This window comes from Xiphophorus couchianus, chromosome 3 (genome assembly GCF_001444195.1).
Source record: "Xiphophorus couchianus chromosome 3, X_couchianus-1.0, whole genome shotgun sequence".
NCBI lineage: Eukaryota > Metazoa > Chordata > Actinopteri > Cyprinodontiformes > Poeciliidae > Xiphophorus > Xiphophorus couchianus.
Window position 1 is genome coordinate 8,126,104 of NC_040230.1, and position 18,740 is coordinate 8,144,843.

At 37.4% G+C, this 18,740-nt stretch overlaps 1 protein-coding gene across 1 annotated transcript; it reads right to left on the reverse strand.

Annotated features, from left to right (window-relative positions):
- Positions 1–5,024: 5,024 nt before the first annotated feature.
- Positions 5,025–17,013, reverse strand: lin28aa (lin-28 homolog Aa). Its single transcript, XM_028009880.1, has 3 exons — positions 16,767–17,013; positions 9,488–9,672; positions 5,025–5,748 (listed from the first exon to the last, which is right to left on the reverse strand). Exons 1-3 carry the CDS (start codon positions 16,842–16,844, stop codon positions 5,529–5,531), a joined length of 483 nt encoding a protein of 160 aa, XP_027865681.1. The 5' UTR covers positions 16,845–17,013; the 3' UTR covers positions 5,025–5,528.
- Positions 17,014–18,740: the final 1,727 nt, after the last annotated feature.

An 18,740-nucleotide genomic window follows, 5' to 3' on the forward strand; every position in this document is an offset into this window, starting at 1 on the left:
AAGTCAAATTCCATCATAAATCTGTAATTGATTACGTTTCAAATACAATCCTAAACAGGTGGGTTTTTAGTTGAGTTTGCATCCATAAAAGATTTACCTGTTACACTCCTATTATGTTATATGGAACAAAATACCTATTGCTATTTTTATTCCCACTCACTCTCACAATCACACAGTTTAAAACGATATAGACAGCATTTTAATGGGCTTCTGGCACAAGGCTCCGTACACCTCTTTCACGGAATTTCGAGCAGGGACTCCGCCGTCCCTCACGGATTTTTTTGTGCAATTCTATGGTATCTGTTAGTGTCTAGAATTTACAGGGTTTCCGTTACGCGCAATGACTCTCAGTCAATCGCCGTTTTTCTTCCTGCACGGGGCTCCATACACCTCTTTCACGGAATTTCGAGCAGGGACTCCGCCGTCCGTCACGGATTTTTGTGCAATTTTATGGTAATTGTTAGGGTCTAGAATTTACAGGGCTTGTATTACGCGCAGTGACCCTCAGTCACTCGCTGTTTTTCTTCCGGCACTAGGCTCCGTACACCTCTCACGGAATTTCGCTCTGGGACTCCACCGTCCCTCACAGATTTTTGTGCAATTTTATGGTACCTGTTAGTGTCTAGAATTTACAGGGTTTGTGTTACACGCAGTGACTCTCAGTCACTGTGCGTAACACATAAGAACATAACATAAAGAACATAAGATATAGAAGTTAAACTGACTTCTATATCTTCTATACATAAGATATAGAAGGCTTAAATTTGTTTTAATTTACTTTAAAAAAAGAAGAAAAAAATCACATTTGTGCATATCTAGTGAAATAAATAAAAACTGTTTGGTTTTAGAAAAGAGTACACAACAGCTCTAGGAGGTGAAAGGCAACTTTTGTCATTGACCTCTTTTAATCTTTTGACATTTATGTCAGTAGTGGAACTTATTTAACTAAGCCAAAAACTCAAACTAATGGTATATGCTGTAGCTCCCTGTAGCTAAAAGTATTCTGCAGAGACAAGTTCTCTAATAAATATTACATACTACCAAGTTTTAAAAATATTTTTATGCTGACAATACTGCAAATGTACTCTTGAGTTTAGTGTTCTTATTCTGTTTTGAGGACAGATCTAGCGTCTGAAAAAAAAAAAGGAAGAATACTGACTGCTGATTCTCATACATCAAGCAGTTGGTAAAAAAGCAAGTTAAAACTGCTCTAGAATCATATTTTCTTTTAGAGCTGGTGAACGATTTGTATATATGCTACATTTATGTCTCATGTGTCCTGTATGTCCACAGTGCCAACATACACTTGGTACACTCTACCAATTTATGTTTTTCATACCATGTTGTATTCTTATGTTGAATGGGAGGGTCTTTCTTCCTTCATACTAAAAATCCTATTTCCTCAAAAGTGCAGTAGTTTCAGGTTTATGTATATTGCCTATTCCTATTAAATGCACCAAGTAGCTAGTACTTAAGCCTTCAGATATTATACTTTATAGAATCAGCTCCATATTGAGTTGAATTTATATCACAATCTTTCAACATTGTAAAACCTTTTTATATAAATTGATAAGTTTGCAAATGAAAACCTTTTTATGTTCTTTACTGTGTCAACTCTGAGTGTTATATTTCAGCTGCATTGTGAGCTGCTTTTATATTGTCAGCACTCTTGTGAAATTTTAAATATCTGGATCTTTCCTGGTCAAAAATAAATAAGAAATACTTAAGAAAAGAAAATAAGATAACAATTAGTATCTACTCTAATTACCTTTTTTTTCCAAGTCCTTCTCCTGACAGCAAGTTATTGTTTTAAATTTTGGAAATGCATAAATTACATTAAAACCTATATGTATTTTCTATGTATTAAAGTTCATGTGATGTGTACAAGAGGTAGACGGAATATGTAACAGCATGATAAATACATTACTTTTGATTGTAGTCACCGAGTTGACTTCAGAAGTAACAAAACAGGACTCTTGACGACAGATTTTAAAATGAAAAGCTGCAAGAAAATAATATTGACAAGTTTATTATGAAATGAAGCAACATTTTACATATAGAAACTACTTTGAAAATCTCACATGCTGCTCATCACTGACAGACTATAATCATTAAATTTCCTGAGTTACAGATAATTGCGAGTTTTATGACAGTAAATACTAATACATTCATTAATAGTAAATGCACATTTTTCTGATGTAGCTCTGTAGAAATATGTCTTATAAAATACAATAACACCACAAATGAACTGACTGATGGTCAAAAACAACATGAGTACAAAAAGAAAAACTATTAAAATGCCTTGATTTGCTTCAAACGTTAACCTGGGCTAGTTGTACAAGCTGACGCACTTTAAAGGAACCAAGTACTTGACAATAAATTTGTAGGTTTTTATAACTTCTGAGGTTCAATGTTATAATTTGAGATAGCAAAGTACAACTAATTAATTCCTAACCCTTAATAGCAGTTTAACTTACTCCAAATTTGAGAATTACATGTAAACATTGCCTAAGTCAGTTTAACAAATGAAGTTCAGTGCTCAGATAAGTGACAAATAAGGAAAAGAGAGTGAATTGCTAAAATTGATGTATATACTGGCACTGTAAATGAAAGATATTCACTTAATGTAAGGTCTTGCATTCCAATAATTCTTGAGTGAAATGATTCAACAACTAAATCATACTTTTGAATGATTTAACGTCACACATTCTGAATTTGTGGAAAATCCACTTGGAATCAAATAAGTTATTTGTGTGTTAAGTCATTTGTGGCACATTCTTTTTGTCATAAGCATTGATAGTCTGAAACACCAATTATCAACGTGTTGAGATGAGACAACGATTATATACTACTAGCCCCAGTCCCTTTAAAATATCCTACTTTTATCCCAATCTACAACGATTACAGAGGAAAGAATACAACAATAGTAGAACACTTTCTTCATATTAGGCAAAGGAGATGTAAAAAACACCATTACTCTGTGTTGATATACAATGTTAGGGCAAGATTGCTTTCCTGACCAAAAGTTTAAAAAATTTGCCAATAAATTTTCACCATGTTTAAAGAAACAAAATGAGCATCAAGACACTCACAAAGCCATTATCAGTAGTTTGGCTTCTTTGTTACATTTTTCACATTTTGTTAAATGAGCATTTAATCCTAGCTTGTTCTGGAGTGAACAATGACTCCTCAAATTCAATCTAAAACCATCCCTGAGTTTTCAGATTAACAATTCCTGAGGTGAGCTTCAGAGGAGGTATTTTCATAGCATGTAAAAACATTAAAATCTTATATAAAAACATTAAACATGTCCAGGCGCAACAAAAATGAAATATAGAAAACATATTAATGCATCTTACACATGATTAGAGCAGAGTGGCATTGCATTGGGTTTGGCATAGATAGGAATAACAATGAGCTTTTCTCCTAAACGGCTCATTGAGCATAAAAAATAATATACTAAAAAAAAACAACAAAAAAACAAGGATAAACAAGGAAAAGAAAATCCTCACAGTTTAGATCAGTCTTCATTATTCTATGTACCTGCACAGTATGTATTGCATATTCATATTCTTATGTTGCAATATAGTACTGTTACCTTGCATTCAGGCCAAATTAAATTAAGGGAATGATCTTTCAAGCACATATGTACACAGCAGCAAGAGTACCATGATGTTAAGATTGTAAACCAGATCTTTTTCAAGCTTTCACCGACCCATTTGTGTTTTATATGATGATCTCTACTCAAACATTCATTGCTGGCAGGCTTCAAAAGGAGCACAGGGTGAAGATGCACTGCTTTCGGATGAAAATAAATAAGTAGTATGCATTTCTTAAAAAGGCTCTAGAATAATTTTACATATATATTAATTGGGTGTTAAAGTATCAGTCAGCATCTCCTGTAAAACGGGAGTAATATGCTGTTTGACTAGCTAGGTCTATATGCTTCTCCTTGCAGGCTGGGTGCTCCTGAGTCAAAAGCCTACACAGTGTCTTAAATATCTACCTAGAAATAGATCAAACTGGACATAAAAAAAATAACAGCAGCAGCTAGCTCACAAGAAACATCATGTCCGATTTTTGCCTCATTTCTGTTTTTAATTTTAAGCACCTAGAGTAAAGCTGGAGCCCTTACTCAGTAAATCAGTAGAAGCTCAAATATTTATGCTATGTACGTATAATTCAATCCTGAGAAAATTCAGTCAAATCCAACTTAAAATAGTCATAAAGCAACGGACTTTTACAGATCAGCCAGTAAAGACAGAAAGAGAGATGTTCAAAGAGAGATGAAAGTGTCTAAGAAAACCCAGAAATGAAGACTAACTGAATTCAAGCCAAACAGCAGCATTGTGCTGCCCTCTGTAGGCCAGGCATCATATAATTTTAAACATTGTCAGGACATCGGGGACTTTTCTGCAAGCTTCTGATGTTTGGACATCGTGACAGGAAACAAATCAACAGAATGAGACTCTGATGAGGTGAGAATATTGGTTTTGTGCTGTCAAGATTTGGCTGAAATGAAAAGAGTGCTGTAGAAGTCTATTGACCACATGGTTTTACCCAACAACCACAAGGTGGTTTTAATTTCTCAGGTCTTAAAATACACGCGAACAGTGCAGCAGAGTGTGAAATTGAATCGCTGCAGGTCAGGTTGATGAGTTACTCTTTATGATGGTATATGATGGATAGTTTTCATCCTGTATACATTCTGTAGTGCAAAAAGGATTTGATTTAATCCCAACTAAAATCAGATATCTATAAATATCAGACCTAACATGCACTAGTGAGGTAGACCAGAACAGCCAGCAAAATGCTGAGTACTAAAAAGATAAAAATCAAAGTATAAAAAAAAAAATAACTGACCAAAACCCAGAAAACACTTTTTGGTCTGACATTCATTTGGCCCCAGAAATCTGGATGGTCAACAGCAATATTGGCAAATCTCACAACAGTGCATTGCCTATACCTATACCCTTAAACCCGTTTTGTGTTTTTTTGTTTTCAAATCAACACCCCGTCCCTCCCTCCCCACACAACCCATTAGCTAACATTCATCACAGGGACACTGTCCGGTACATCTGTGCTTTGTCGACAGAAAGGTGTAACAGTCAGGAAGGATACTGAATAGTAAGGCAGCAAAAGTTTAGGTCTATTCTCAACACATTGAGTATAATGCAAACAAAATTGATTAATACAGCTCACAAGGGAAGTGCAGTTACAGAAAAGAAATCTGCAAATGCCTGTGAATACCATTCAGTATTATCTCTATGTATTCCAATGTTTTTGGAATACCTTTCCTGGTAGCAAGAATTCATACATTTAAACTTCCTGAGTGCAACAATGAAGCATTATTCCTGAATGTTACACCAAATAAAAAAATAATAAAGAAAACATTCTTCATGAGTGTTTTTAACCTGAGGGAATTCCAAAAACAGCTTCAACAGCTAGGGAGGAGAATTGTGTCCCCTCTCTCAACTGTCGAAGCAATTTGATTGGCTTCTGTGCTTCGGCGAGGCTCAATCTCCCATTTAATCAGAGGTTTCAGGAGGTGGCGCCGGCTGGCTGTGTTCCTCCTCGTCTCCTTTCAAGGGGGACGGTTTTCCCTGAGAAACCGGTGAGGACTGTTGTGCTTTTACTGGACAGCTGGCGACCATGTGCTCGATGCTCTGGCAGAAGTGGCACCTCTTGGGCTGGGGTGGTAACTTGCACTCTTTGGCGTGATGATCCAGGCCTCCGCAGTTATAACATCTACAAGAGAATGCATGAAGTTTACCTTTGACATAAACCTGAGAAAGAACAGATTGTGAGCATCCAATGGAATGAAATCGTTGCTTTGAGAAAGTATGGACACTGTAAGGTGCGAAACATGTCAGAATGTTTTGTTGGGTTTACATCATCATGACATATAAGGGTTTTGCATGTTGGGTTAGCTGTGAATCTCTGCAACACCACTTTCTCAGCTTCTCTAACTAATGTTCTCCCCCTTAGCTCCATCTGTTTGGTTGGATGGCCATGTCTTGGTAGCTTTGCAGGTGTAGGATTCTCTTTTCTGTTTTTGGATAATGGGTTGGGAAGTCAACACTGAGATGCCCCAAGCTTGGGATATTGTTTTCATAACTCACTTCGATGTGTTAAACGTCTCGACATTATCCCTGACCTTCATCATGCCATTTATATATTTGCAGAACAGCTGTAATTAAACTTACAACAAATTACACAGAAATTACTTACAAGGTAAGTGACTTCTGAAGGCACTCGATTTTATTTAAGCATATCAGAGTAAAGTTGGATCAACAGCGGTGCACTTTGCACTTTTCAGATTTTTATGTTAAAGAAAAAATATGTATCTTGTTCCTTCAACTGTTATTATTACAACAAATCCAAGTACATATAATTTTGTGGTTAAATTTTGTGGTTGTAAATGGAAAAAATGCAAAAAAATCTGAAGAGGCGTGTATATTTGAGCCTTTTTCTTTGTAAAAGCAGATTTTTGCCAAGCTGACCACAAAATTACAATAATATTTCAATAATGCAAACAGTACCATAAGCTAATTTCACCAGTATCAGGGCCGAGTTAGCATATCTTGAAGTTGCTATTAATATAATATTTTAATGCAATAAATTATGCAATATTAATCATAGATGCCTCAAAGAGACATCTTACTTTTCTATTTGTTTGTTTTACAGAAAACATTATCGCAACTTTCCTTTAAAATCTCCCCCAAATTTTCTACTTTACTAAAAAATATTTTTATTAAGTCAAAAAATATGTAAATCTTCCTGAAGAAACATTTCAATAAAGTAACTTGGGACCGTTTTTACTCAAGGATTCTAAATTATACATTTCCGCCTCTAGATGGCAATATTCCACCTGCTAAACCCTAGCTTGAATTTTTACATAACTCACCAATTCAAAGGGCATTTGAGGGGATGGTGCAGAACTTCATGAGAACAAGATTTAAGAAAATTTCAAAACTGTTTGTCACTGAAATAATCCCAGGTTAGGAAACACAACTGCAATTAAAGGCAATATTTTAGCAAGCAGTTTGGCGAAGTTACTGGAGGCTTTTCTTTAAGTTGTACAGTTTGTGCTATTTGTCAGCTTGTCACCCAGAGAAGCTTCCAGTTGAGGCCAGTTCAATCAAAGTGTGGCACAAGTGTCATCACCATTGAACTTTAGTTAGACTCTATGCATGGGGGTCAGCTGAAGGCATCAGGCTGCCATCGGCCACCGCTGTTTGGACATCATTTATAGAATGGCCACGCGTACAGGGGTGGAAGACAGATGGGTGGTAGGCGTGGGGCAGTTACTCGGTGCCTCCCTGGACCCCCCCGGCCACCTTTGTGGCAGCAGATGAGGTTTGGACGGTGCGGCTGCTGAGGGGTCAGGTTGGCTTTGTGGCCCTGGCTGTTTGAGTGGTGTCAAGGTCTATACCGTCACCATCACAGAGGCTCCTCACATCAGCATCCATCAGGAGGAAAGTGGAAGTGGTCCCTTTGTCTAAAAAAGCTGCAGTAATGACCTCTGAACCCTGACCTCCAACCTCCCTCCAATCCCATCCAAGCCCCCAGCCCTCTTCCTTTTATTCATACACGGTTGCTATGACAACTATGACCCTTAACGCCCCTTTCCTGGGCTCCTGCATCTGTTATCAATTAAATGAACAGGAACTTTTCTCGTTTGCAAAGTGATATGCGAGTTTATCAGTGATCTGAACCAAGCTAGAACAGCGACTCTCTCTAAATAAGATACAAAGTCAGAACTGCTTCACAGTGCTTCTATTTTATATACCAACAGACTGTTTTTTAATTAAAGGTCATCAGTTAATCACATCCCAATTCATGGAGTACAATCCAGTGTTGCATAACACAAAGTGATGAAGAGAAAACGCACCTTATCCATGAATCAGAGAGGTCTGTGGCGAAGTATTGAACCATGACGGCCTCCCAGGACTCTTTGAGGCCATAATGATCTCTGTTCTCACACTCACTTCGCTCTGGTTGTAATCACAACTGACATGTGGTGAAGTTGATACACCTCTAACCTTGCATCATACTGACGCTCGGAGTGATCTGCAAACACTGATCTCTTTAGCTCCTTCAGTTTCTCCTGATAAGAGCCACATAGTTACCTTGTAGTCCATCTTTGGATCTTAAGATAAAGCTACATTTTAATTCTGGCTTTGTAAATGAATCCCTTTATGCTATTTCTGCCTTTGCACCAGTTAGATTAAATCTTTCTTTTTACTCTCAAAACATGGATTTGGATAAACCTACGGTGTGTGAGTTGTTTGCTGGATTATTGGATACCTCCATGTGTGCATCAAGTTAAATCCAAACAAAATCACCTATACTAATCAACAAACTTGCATCTTATCTTGAGAAAAGTAAAAGGGAAATCTAAAGTCTGTCTTTGCATGATTAATTTTGGATTTAGAGGAAAACTTCTGTGCATTGAGGAGGGTTGGTAGGAAGAGGGAGAAAGTGGGCAGATCTGAATTCACCAGGGACGAGCAGATTTAAACAGTTATTGATCCAGGTCACACGTCAGGCCCTGCTGATGTGACCCTCGGTAGAGCTCAAAGCGGGGGGTTGGGATCCAGGGAAAGCCACAAAAGTGAAGAGAAACTACAACACCATTGTACATCAGATCCAAGCAGAACACAAAAAAATCACTTTACACTTTACAACAACACAATTGTATGCGAATCTCAGTTCAAAAGACTATTTCGTCCCTGACTGAGGTCTTAGTATCGCATTATGCCTTAGCCAGTTATTGTCTTTAATGAAATTCTTCCAAGATTAGGACACATGAAGTAATTATTCATTGCAAAAAGACTAAATGTTTCACAGAAAGTCTGAAGTGAAATTGTGAGTCTCATTATTTAACTTAACAGGCTTTAAAGAAAAACAATGTTTTGCCCAAAGGGTTGTATTGAATGTACAACCCAATTTATAACATGTAGATACATCTTGATATCTGTTCCTTCAGGTAATAAAGGGTTAAAACTAGGAAACCACAATAAAAGGATGTGCAATCATTTTTGCCTTATTGTGTGAAATATTGCCGTTTTAATGGACTGTTTGGACATCGTATTATATTTCGAGATCAACAGATTCAAGCTCTGCCAATTGATGACATATATAATCAGCAGGATATCCGCCATTAATGTCAACACTCAATGTGTATTTTTAATGGCTAAGGTGCTAAAGCTTATGGAGAGTGGTCAACACACAGAAATGGTCAAGGAAGATGAGTCTGAAAAATGTGATTGATATTGTCACTGAAATTTTCAGGCATAGTATTTAGGAATATTTCTTTTCCTGTGCAGCATCTTTAAAACCCTCCCTTTGGGGTCATTTTCTCCATTTTTGAGGTTTGATGTAGTCCTTTTTTTTTCAAATTACCCTCACTCTCTTTTATTCAAAACCTTGAAATAGTTAAAACCTCTGTTGTGTTAAAACCTCCCAGTTTGCCAGTACGTACCTGTCTCCCTTTGAGCGGCGCTTTTGGATCTTTTTGCCTTTGGGTCTCCGCTCGCTGCCCACACAGTGGATGCCACCCGGTCCAGTAACCCGCTGCGACTCGAGGCCCTTCGATGACTTCTTGAAGGTAAACTCAACCGCTTCGCCTTCCTTCAGGCTGCGGAAACCTTCCATGTGCAGCTTGCTCTGAAAGGCAACAAAGCAGGAGCTCATTCAACTTTAACATCTTGTGGTTTGGGAAACTCCAGGTGTGGAAATCATTTATCTCACAGTAAATCTGAAAGAAGGGGTGCTTGATTTCTCTTCAACTCATTTGTGTGGGAAAAATTGAAGATGATTTTGCCCATATTGACTAGCTCACAGCTACCATTGGCTTGTAGAAACTCTGACCACCAAACATTTATCCCAGTTTAAAATCAGAACCCAACCGCTCTTATCAAGTATCTGGTATGTTATGCCTATAACCAGATAAGCAAACCATAAAAAGCTCATCATTCCTTCTCCACAGCTAGTTTTCACATCACCATGCACTACAAAAGTGATGGAGACCCAATGCTGGAGACCCAATGCTGAATTTCCGTATTATTTTTCTGCATTTAGGAGAAAAAACTGATGAGGATAATCTTCAATCACCCCCCTCTACTCTTCCTCATCCCCCATCCTCACCGGAGGAGCAGCATTCCACACTGCCGCCCCCACCCCCACCTTTTTTTCCCACCCACATCACAAAGCTCCACTAACACACTGACCACCACCACTAACCCTAAACTACAGGATGCAGGGGTTGGTGCTCAAGTTGGGGGTGGGGTGACACGGCAAGCAAGGCATCTCTCTGTGAAGGCTGGGGGTCAGGGTGACATTCCTCGGATAGTTGTTTGGCAGAAAGATGTGAAAAGATATAAACTGACAAGGAGCACAAATGACTAATATCTCACTTTGATACCATCGTTTTCACTCAAGATCTTTGTGGAAAGGAGCTGATAACTTCACTTTGTTATAGGTTTGATGACATTAGGTGGATCTGCTTACTTAATAAACAATGGGCCTGCAGGCTTGAATGTTTAACTGCCTTTTTATTGATGCCACAGTCACCTGAAGAGAAAAGAGTCCTCTCCTTAACATGTGCAAAGAGCATTTCCACCTCCAAAACAAATGCATAAAAGATAAAACAGAAAAAAGGTGTGGCACAGGTTTGTGGATAAATACCTCAGACTGGTTAAAGCATCATGGGAAGCCCCTCAAAAAACAAATCCCTAGGTGGGATTGTAAGATTATATTGTCACGCAGGCCGCAAACTGTTGACATAAGAACAGCCAGCCGTAATTTAGCAAATCTGCTTTGATAAAACGGTAATCCTGTTTCTTTGATTTTATTTTGGAGCAAAGCTTCATCCTTTTGTGTCTTATAACTAAACGTCTGGATTCTTTGTAGGTCAAAACTCATTGGAACCCAACAAAACATTCAATTCATTGTAATGGGAGTCATTTTGGAAATAGGCTTCTAAAAGACAAGGATTAAATCTTTAAATGCTGCTCTTGAAAAAGACAATCAGAGGTTTTGGTGAACTGCAAACCCCTCACCCAGTCCCATTTGAAAAACAAGCTGTAAGTCTGTATAATATTTTACATTTTGAACGCTATTTGTGAGAAATGACATCTGATTGGCAACATGGACGTCCCAGTACCACTCTTCACCCGGTGACCGTTAATCCATTTCCTCTCTCAAACGTGTGAACATCCCCACCCCCATAACTCACCCTCAACCTACCACATGGCCACTCTCATACAGGTAAAGCATCAGGATGGGGGGTTTCTTTTCTTCTTTTTATCCTTCGAGGACCTGATGTGGAGGTGCTATTTGTGGGGTCTAGAGTAAACTACATTAGAATATGTCTGGAAGCGAAGCAAGGCAAAGAAAGACATCAGAGTGGAGAGGGACAATAGAAAGACTTCTGCTGGGACAAAGAGGGGCTCGGGGCACGGCTGAGGGGTGCTTGATTCGGATGCATGGCTCTATTGTTCCCCAGCACAAAGGCCAGCGAACCGTGGGACTTAATTTTTCCTCGACGCGTGGCCACTAATTTTAGGATGCATGGCTTTACTTTTTGTCAGATTCTCTGCATCAATTTTCTCTAATGAAAAAAGTCAACATTACTACTTTTTCGATCAATGCAACTCACAAACCTGCGTTTAACTCAGCAGGTTATTTTTATTTATGGCTTATTAACCTTATAAACACCATCATTTTTGGATGCACATTGCTGAGGCTTCTGCCTCTTTAAAATGCTTTTACTTTGCCTTTCCTGCTGTATCACATTCCATTCTCATCTTCTAGCCTCTTATTGAGGACCAAAGTCCAAGATGGCCACATGTGGCTTAACTGAAACAACAGTAGATATTTTAAAGAAATCTGTGATGAAAGTCTGCATATTACTTGTGATACCTTAGGTATTCAGGTGTATTTTAAAGGTCAGTGTAGTGAATCAGGTGCTTGTAGATACATTTGGTAAAGGAAAATGGGATGAATACACAATGAGAAAAGCTTAATGTATCAATCATGACATATTGAAATCAATTGCAAAAGCGGTTTTGTTAGAAGATTTAAATAATCTGTTCAGATTTTTAAGACTGCATTTTCTTATTTTTCATATCCTGCTTTTAATAACTTATGGTTAATAGAAATACATGGTCATCATTCTAAAAGCCAGTGAGCTGAAGCTGATGTGAGATGACCATTAAAAAAACCCAACCTGAGTAAAGTTTGCAGAAAAATAATTTTATTCCACCTTAAATATCTAATTCCTTTCAAGCTTGCCATTCAGTGTGAGACTTTACTCCATTAGACCAAATGCATGAATTTTGATGCACATATTTCTGCGAACTCTGCCTCTTGAACAAAGTTGCTACTGCTTTCAAAAAAATTGCTTTGTTACGTCCTGCATTTGTCTTCTACTCCCAGGTAGAAAATTTAAATCAATAATGGACACAAACATCTTTTAAGAAGAAGTTTTTGTGGAGTTAAAGGCCCTTTCAAATGCTTACAAGGAAATAAAATATTTAAAAAATGGATTATCAGTAAAAATTGTCTTTCATAATGTGGTATAATAAAAATTATAAGTTCTTTAGAAGGGAGTAGGGACCAGTGCATCAAATGTTTTTGTATTAGGTTTATGCTATTAAAAATATGCAATCCATGTCTTTTTGGTTGAGGAGGACACAATACATGATAATAACAAAATGCTGAATGTATCAATTATGATACAATAAAAAAAAATCCAGGTATTGTTTCATTTAAAACAATCCAATATAAAATGTTTAGCTTTTAAAAGGTTGAATGTCTGTGCTATTAATTATTTTTTCCAGTCTTTTTCCAGTTCCAACCCTTCAGTTCCCTCTGAAGGGTTAGTAAATTAAATTAGTAATACCAAAGCTTATAAATGGAAATTGATAAAGGATTGGATGCTGGCAAATGGGGACTTTGCAGAATAATATATTAATACAACTTCAAATGACTTTAACTCTCTAACTAGTGAAGATCTAAACGGCAGGTTCCTATCATCTGTTGTTTAAGAGTATGAGTAATGAAGTACCCAGCTTCCTGTAGCTTTCAATTAAAACTCACAACTATAATTCTGCAAGCATCATCATAGTCAGATGGTAGTAAGACTGAATCAGGGGCTGCATGTGAAATCATGCAAACTTCATGCAAGTGGCTGTTTTCACAGCCCAAGATAGATTGTTGGTACATAAACAAGAAAAGGCACCTAAAAATAGTCCTTTTCAAAGAAGGGTTTAGCAATAAATTGTAGTGTACCTCTATACTGCCAACACACACACAGACACGGGGAGGAGGGTGGAAGGGTTGACCAGACAGCAGAGACCCTTTAATCATTTTATGACAGGAACTCTGAGGTGAATGAGCAGCTTGTAGGGATTCCTCTCATTCACATGCTAAACGTCGTCTTATCAGACAGAAGATGGAGGTGCCCTCTCACAGATGAGACCAAGGCAGAAACCTGTTGCTGACAAAGTTTAAAGTAGTTGTCTTAACTTTTATAATCAAGTCAGAGAGAAAAGAGTGTAAACAAGAAAAGTAGTGATATTTAACAGTCTATTCAAGGTGTTTCATGGATCATAAATCTAATCGGCAAACCATTATTCAATTCAGAAGAAAGGCACTGTCTTAAATTACATCAAAATATTTTTTAAAAAGATTATTTAGTTTTCATTGCCATAAATATGTTCACACATTTCTGGGAGGACGATAAAGATTATCATTTGTTCTCCGTTTTTGTGCAGCTTTGTTCTATGTCTGTTAGGTGTGTAAGCCAAGCCAGACTTAAGCAAGGGCTTACTGGGAAAGTACTTGAAGTTTTGGGAACCTCAAAAAATATAATTTTAAATAAGTGGATGTTATGTTAACAGTATTCCAGAAGTGTCCATGTGGAACACTTTTCTAATGGCAAAAAATCAGTTGTTAGATTTTTCTGCTGATAATTAATATGCAACTATTTGAAAACAGGTATCTCACAAACTAAAACTTTTGACCTTAGACACATCTTCATAATGGACATTTCACCCTTTTGGTTGTTTGGTACCTGACTGTTTGGGGTACAAATTGGAGCCACAGGAGTTAGTTGTTTTTTTTTTCCTTTTTCTTCCCCAGTCAACCATGTACTTTTACAACCAATGATTTAATTCATTTTTAGATTTTACTCGTAATCTACTAAAGGGAAACTAAATCTAGCAGCAGGACAGATGGGTCATAATTTCTCACATTTTTGCAACCAGCTAAACCAAACAGCTATCAGAAAATGGAAATGGGAGTAGATTATGCAATTAAATTATATGTAGTATTTTAGCATTTGTATGATCTTTAATCTTTGTAAAATAACCTCTGATTAGCAATGCTTAAACGACATACATACGCAATTGTAGTATTGGACAAAAATAAGAAAATCTGGGTTTGAAAAGTGGAATTCACCTGATGCTGCTTTAAGCAAAAGCTCAATGTGTCTTCCTTTGTTTTTAGTGTATTTTTGTGAATTCATCACATTGTCACAAATAGGCCTGACACAGACAGTTGGACATTTTTGGATGACATTTCCTGACTTTTCTGGAAATAATGCCATACTTGTAATAAACTATTTAAAAACAAGAAATGCAATGACGAAAAATCACTTGTGGACAAGGCCAAAAAACTTTGAAGCTGATGTGCACCTAACTATCAATCTACTGTACTTTGCATGAGTAAAAGACACCTAAAGAAAAAGATAAAAAGTAACTTTGAACCAGTGTCCCTGCCTAATGTGTGTTCAGTCTCTTCCACAACCCAGTAGTAGCAGATGGATGATAATAATAATGACTATCTATCCATAATAATGAGGGTTTCCTCTGTTTAATACCATTAATTTCCACTCTTGCTCTGTTTCTGTAAAGTCTCAATGCAATGGGCCCAGCTTACTTAGCCTAACATTATATGATTAACTGACTTTGACTGTGCTGTATTATAATTAAGATCAAATAGGAATTTGATCAAACCATTCTAACACACACACTTTGATGTAAACCATTCTATTACAGCTTTATTTGTGTTTAGGGTTGTTGTCCTGCCCCAATATTTTGCAGCCTCTAGCAGGTTTTCTTCCAAGATTTTCCAGCTTTTCTCTAAAACTATCTTCTTATCAACTCAAACCAGCTCCCCTGTCCACGCTGAATAAAAGCATCTCCACAGCATAATGCTGCTACCATCCTGTTTCTCATTGGGAATGATGTGTTCAGTGCTGTGCACAATTTTACTTCTCCACCAAACTGGTTTTGCTGCTAAGCTGATGTTTGATTCTTGCGTGGCATCAGTCCCTGCTGCTCCTGATAAACTAACACAAATAAATGATCTTTTACAGTACCAAGTCGGGACAGAAGAACCTCTTTCATCAGAAGTTAGATCAAGACTCATGGAGACCAGCAGCCAATCAAAAGGCACCATGTTTAAAACTCCAGGGCTTTGTTTTTGCATTGATCCAATTCAAAATAACACTAAGCAACATTATTCAGAAAAAATGTCAGATTAATATTGGAGAAACACAAGCAATTTCAGTTCAGTTTATTTGTATAGAACCAAGTCACAACACATCATCTCAAGACAATCAATCTTACCACTGTTTGTTTTTATATCACTCATCACAGAGCTAAAGTAGATTTCTGACCTGCATTCATGCTGATGTTTTCCACTGATTTGATAACAGTCATTACCAACTAGTTTCTTTAACACTGTGATATGTAAAGCATGCTGTAAATATTGCTGTTATCCCATTTTTTATGCTGCTGGTACTAGCGATCCATTGATTAGGGTTGTGTTCACAAACAACCCTCTTTTGTTTAAAAAAGAAACAAAGTAAATACATTATAGCAGCAATAAGGAGTCAAGAGTTTACAGGAATTAATAATCTGTTTTGTGTAGTCAAATTTTCTGCCCTACCATCCTCCACTAACATTGAAATAAAACATAAACTAGAGGGAGATGAGATGAGGCTCTGACTCAGATAATGGGTTGTAGAAAAAAGCAAACCATTTTTTTTAAAGAATCACTCTAGAACCAGCATTGGGACCAATTCAGTGAAAAAGTTCGCAAAGAGTTTTGCACATACATCAATTCCCATCTGTCAGCCTGACAACTGGACAAATTTCCAAATATATTCATGGATATAAAGTGGATCTTTTAGTCTTGTAAATTGCTTAGAGATGACATTGGTCGTTATTAGGATCTGTGCAAAACACCTGAACCGAAACTTGTGAGTAGGGCACCAAAACTGCAGCCCAGAAACTCACATCCTGTTAAATCCGCCCCTGCGCCTCTTGTGATTCCATCGTGTTTTTTTTTCTTACTGCTCTAAAAAATTAACTAAAAAAAGCCATGAGATGTTCTAATATTACAAAAAATTTTTTTCCAAAAGAAAACTCCACGCCTTACAACAAACATCCATCTAAGTCAAGTAAATTAGTCTTTTCGTTCTACCTTTGATCAACGCATGTTAGACTGCAAAGCTGAGTCATTTTACAATCTATACATCTAAACGTGTCTCTTTTCAAAACTCTACAATCAATTGCTGCAAGAACTAAAAGAACAAAAATTAAGACACTCAAACTAACTGTGTTAAATTAGAAACGAGTAACGAGTGAGAAATAACGAATGATCAATGGGCTAAAAATGATCAGAAGAAAAGAAAAGAGGAGTCTGGAACTTCTTTGTTGGGATTCTGCAGGAAGAGCGGCCAGACCTACCTGATGGACAAACACATCAACCGGTTCGTCCAGCGGCACTCCCTCTCTGTTGGTCATGGACAGGAACCCGAAGCCCATGCGGACGTTGAACCACTTGCACACCCCGACCCCGTGGAAGGACTGCGTGTCTTCCTCTGTGCTCGGTCCCTCATCTCCCTCCGTCTTGCACACTCCTGCAAATTCAACATTTGTTCACTCTTAAGTTCCAAATATAAAGATTACCAAAAAAAAAAAAAAAAAAAAAAACTCGCCCGGCTTTAACCAACAAAAAGGAAATCTGTAAATTTAAAAATGTTAATTTCTGCGGATCGGTAATCGATACGAATCAATGACTGAGCACGCCATGCTGAGGCTTCAGTAAATATGTTCGATTTAAAAACCAGCAGTTGCACAATATTGTTCAAGAAACACGCGCAAAACTTTAAAAAAAAAAATGCGTAAAACCTGCATTCAAATGTGCACAAAACTTTCAGAAAATGCAACTATTTAAAGGGTCAAATTTGAGTGCAATGCTCGTCACGTGTGCGAACAATGCCTTAAAACTCTCCTTTACAATCAGTGAGACAGTCGATCCGAAAACAGCTTAATTAACTCGGAACATTAACGTGCTGCTCATGAAGTTTACTCCACCTGGGAACTCCTGGTTAGAAACGGAACCCATGTCTTCTGCCTCAGCCTTGAGTCAAAAATTAGCACCCAAGATACAATATTTTCTTTCTTTTTTTTTTATTTGTAGCCCTCAAGCTGGGTAATCCGCACAGACTGCCACTTTCATGCAAAATGCTGCGAAAAGCAGAAGCTGCGCAGCGAGAGGGAAAGCGGGAGAGGGAGGTAAACAAAAGGGGGCTGGCAACCTATCCCCCCTCCTCTGCTCAACAATGAGAAGTGGGGAGGGGGAGAATTTTTGCTGAAGAATCTCCACCACCACCTTCACTTCCACTACCTCACACCCCAATAACATTCCAAACAATGCAACCAAACCCTGCCCCTCCATAAGGCACTCCGAGCACGCTTTAAAGATAAAACTCTGCAAAAAGCATCCCGACGTTCAGGTTTACCTTCTGCCATGCCTGTGGGCCAGTTCGGTCCCAGTTCCCACTGCTGTTCTCTCCCGGATCGCTGCTTTTAGCTCCCCTGCAGTGGTCAGCACTGTTGGTCAATACAAATGACAATTTCTTATCCAACAAACCCCCCACGCACTCCCTCGGTCATGTCCACGTGATTCACGATTACAGTCCCCAAGGATGCATATGCATTGTGTGATGGAAGGACCAATCAACACAAAATGAATAAATTGATGTTCCATTCAGAGCTGGACCTCTGCAGCAGTGAGGTGGCTGTGGCAAACTGCAGCATCAGTTGGTCCACACATGCTGAATCCACTTTATTTTGTTCTTAAAGTGTCCTTTTGTGCAAAAAGGTCCGACATTTAACATTTAATTTAGTTCAAAATACTTTCTCGGAATTTGTATTGCTTTATTTTATCCTAAATGTTTGCAACAAAAATGGCAATGTGATAAAATGACTGTGGATGAGCAGAGATTCTGAAAAATATCTTGTATTATTATTATCAAGTTTTATTCGATTTGTCTGAAACTGAAAATAGAACATTTATTAATGTTAGTAGTATTATTATTTCACTCATATCTAATTCATTGTAGTACAAAAGCCCAAAAATTTGAGAAAATGCCTAATTTTACCTAATATGGGTGACATTTTATTAAAAAAAATATATATATTAATGTTTCTACTGTTTTAAAATATTTTTTAATAATAATAACTATTATTATTATTATTGAATTTAGTATCATTTAAATTTCATTTGACTGCTTTGAATTTAAAAGTCATATATTTGTGTGCTGATTTTTAAAAAAAAAGCCCAACTATGGCATTTATAAAGTAAACCCTTGTTACTTTCCAGATGAAAAAGAAAGAAAAAAACCGTTTTGTAAAATCATCACGGTGCTGATTAAA

Coding starts and splice junctions, on each gene's coding strand:
- lin28aa (XM_028009880.1), bottom strand. CDS start 16,844: ATGGGCTTCGGGTTCCTGTCCATGACCAACAGAGAGGGAGTGCCGCTG. Junction 9,673..16,766: donor TTGATGTGTTTGTCCATCAG/GTAGGTCTGGCC, acceptor GTTGCCTTTCAG/AGCAAGCTGCACATGGAAGG. Junction 5,749..9,487: donor CGCCGCTCAAAGGGAGACAG/GTACGTACTGGC, acceptor ATTCTCTTGTAG/ATGTTATAACTGCGGAGGCC.